This window comes from Amblyomma maculatum, chromosome 10 (genome assembly GCF_055883805.1).
Source record: "Amblyomma maculatum isolate TAMU_Amacu chromosome 10, ASM5588380v1, whole genome shotgun sequence".
Classification (NCBI taxonomy): Eukaryota; Metazoa; Arthropoda; class Arachnida; order Ixodida; family Ixodidae; genus Amblyomma; species Amblyomma maculatum.
The window spans coordinates 75,381,020-75,383,525 of NC_139353.1; the positions used below are offsets into that span (position 1 = coordinate 75,381,020).

Genomic DNA, 2,506 nt, shown 5'->3' on the forward strand with positions numbered 1-2,506 from the left:
AACCGGGCGGATCCCCATCCCTACCTCACCCCTCTCCTAGGACCCTACGGCGACAGGCTGGAACACCTACGGTTAGAAAGAAGACTTTTCTCACCACCACACAAACACCTTCCTTCCTCGGACGCTATAGACTGGAGAAAAATACAAACAAACACATTCCCTAATCTTCAAATTTTAAATAAGATAAGCCCAACAAAATACACGAGCTACTGTCCTTGGTGCGGCGCAAGCCCCACACTCTTTCACATCTCTTGGGAATGCCAGGACAAACCTGACCCAACGTTAATAGTGCCATGCCCGACACACGAGCAGTGGGAGGCGGCCCTGACCAGCGACAACCTGGACCAGCAAGCCTGGATTATCCAGCTAGTCCGCAAGTCAGCTGCTGCCAGCGGAGCCCTGGACTAGGGGCACCGACCACCCAGCTCCTGCGAATATTTACTGATTACATGCTCATTAAAAGTTTTCTCTCTCTCTCTCTCTCTCTTCCAACGAGAAGAAGGAGAAGAAGAAGGACTCTAGTGATGAGAGGAAGGTCATGGGCAACTGTCTTCCAAACAGGGACCATGTAGACGAGAAGACTGGAATGACTGATCGCGAGAAGCGGCTGGTGCGGCAAAGCTGGCGGCGCTTCTGCGACAAGAACCCAGACTACGGCGTGCTGCTCTTCCTCGGCATGTTCACCAAGCACCCTGAGTACACTCTATTATTTCAAAACTTCAAGGGCAAGAACGTTCGCCAGCTGCAGGAAGACCCCAAGTTCAGGGCCCACGCGTATGCCGTGGGCCACCAGATGTCGGCCATGGTTGAGTCCCTAGACGACACCTTGGTATTCGTAGAGCTGGCCCGCAAGAACGCATCCAAGCACCTCACGAAACAAGGAGTGCGCCCTGAGCACTTCGAGGGCCTCTTCTCCGCGGCGCTGGGGGAGATGGTCGCCAGCGACCCATCGGCCATGACGGCAGCCACCGTCAAGGCGTGGGAGAGGCTGTTTGAGGTGAGCTCGGCGCAGGTCTACTTCTAATTCATGGACTCTGGGCAATTATTTAATGGCCTCGTTTGGCACAAATGCTGCTGCATTCTGAACATACCGATACGTTAACCTGCATTGTGAGCTAGAACTGGTTCGGCGCGCGTAGTTCCCGAGTGCTCTGGCTTAAAATGAAATAGTAAATTCAGTTTTCTTTTTTAGCGATGTACAGGCTTCACTGCTGTTCCTCTTGACTTAGACTTTTGCGTTCTATGAATAAATAGGCCAGCTGTAGCTATTTACTTATCTGGCTAGTTCCTGCTAAAGAGTCCTTGGTAGTTTAGCAGTCGCACTCTGTTTAGCTGCCTCATCGACGCCGAATGCGCCTAGCTGCCCCATCGGCATAAATATGCCTCGGGGCTACATATGGCTGATGTGCTATAACAAATGACGAAGATACGACCAGGCAAAACGTACAAGGGAAGGCGTGGTAGCGATATTAACGCACACCTTGTTACACTCATGGGCAATTGCTGCGATTTCCAAACAGGGAAGCCATCTTCATTTCCGGGAAAACACCGGAGACATTCTTAGAGACGCCTTGTAAGGAGCCAAAGTGAACAATTGTTGTGGAACCCGCTGCCAACGATGCCTTGTACAGTGATGCAGAGCTAGGAAGTAGGTAGATATCCAAACAAATCAATTACGAAGATTGAGTTGGAAACTGCTTCTAGGGCCTCTCTTGGCTGGATGAATCCAAAACATCGCTTTGGCTCTTTAACACATACCCGCGTATCTGTATACACACCTTCATGATATGTTGCAAGAGCATTCATTGTCAAGAACATTTATTCTGCGACACACATGACACGTCCGAACACTGCTAAGTTGAAATCTTTGGTGTGCAACTTAATAGAATATCCATGAAAATGTCAGTGATGGCGAGTTTCATTAGGAGCAGTGCAATGTTTGCGGCGGAGCGAACTTGTTAAGAACTTAGCTTATTTCCGGAGCAAATTGAAAGGCTGTCTGTGATGTCACTTGTATGTTTTTTCCAGGCGGTGAACCTGATAACAAAATCTGTTTTCGATGAGGCTGCTGAAATCTTGCCTGGTAGCAAAAAGTTGGAGACACCCGCAGACCGACCAAGTAGTCCAGCAATTATGGCCAGTCGAGAAGCCGCATCCCCGGCATCCCTGGCCGCCAAAAGCAACATAGAGAGCGCATCTCAGAAAATCGCCAAGAAGCCTCCACGGAAGAAGTCAGCCTCTGAAAAGCCACCTAACTTCACTCGCACCAGTACTAAATGATTACAAGTCTGGGAGCGCTGAACTCAAAAGGTGGCGCGCCGAATTTGGCATAGCTTTGGCGCTCGAAATACCCTGCATATAGAGAAAAACGGCATATAATCGTCTATGATTGATTCTTCTAAAACTAAATATGATGAAATCCTGTTCCTATACGAATGTTACTTTAAGAATGAATACATATACTGCATTGCTGTGAAACCCCATGATTTTTATTGGTGCTGCCATC

At 48.9% G+C, this 2,506-nt stretch overlaps 1 protein-coding gene across 1 annotated transcript; it reads left to right on the top strand.

The window, feature by feature from the left end:
* Positions 1–538: 538 nt before the first annotated feature.
* Positions 539–2,280, top strand: glob2 (globin 2). Its single transcript, XM_084581402.1, has 2 exons — positions 539–997; positions 2,029–2,280. The coding sequence occupies exons 1-2, from the start codon at positions 539–541 to the stop codon at positions 2,278–2,280; spliced, it is 711 nt and encodes a 236-aa protein (XP_084437528.1).
* Positions 2,281–2,506: the final 226 nt, after the last annotated feature.

Coding starts and splice junctions, on each gene's coding strand:
- glob2 (XM_084581402.1), top strand. CDS start 539: ATGGGCAACTGTCTTCCAAACAGGGACCATGTAGACGAGAAGACTGGA. Junction 998..2,028: donor CGTGGGAGAGGCTGTTTGAG/GTGAGCTCGGCG, acceptor TGTTTTTTCCAG/GCGGTGAACCTGATAACAAA.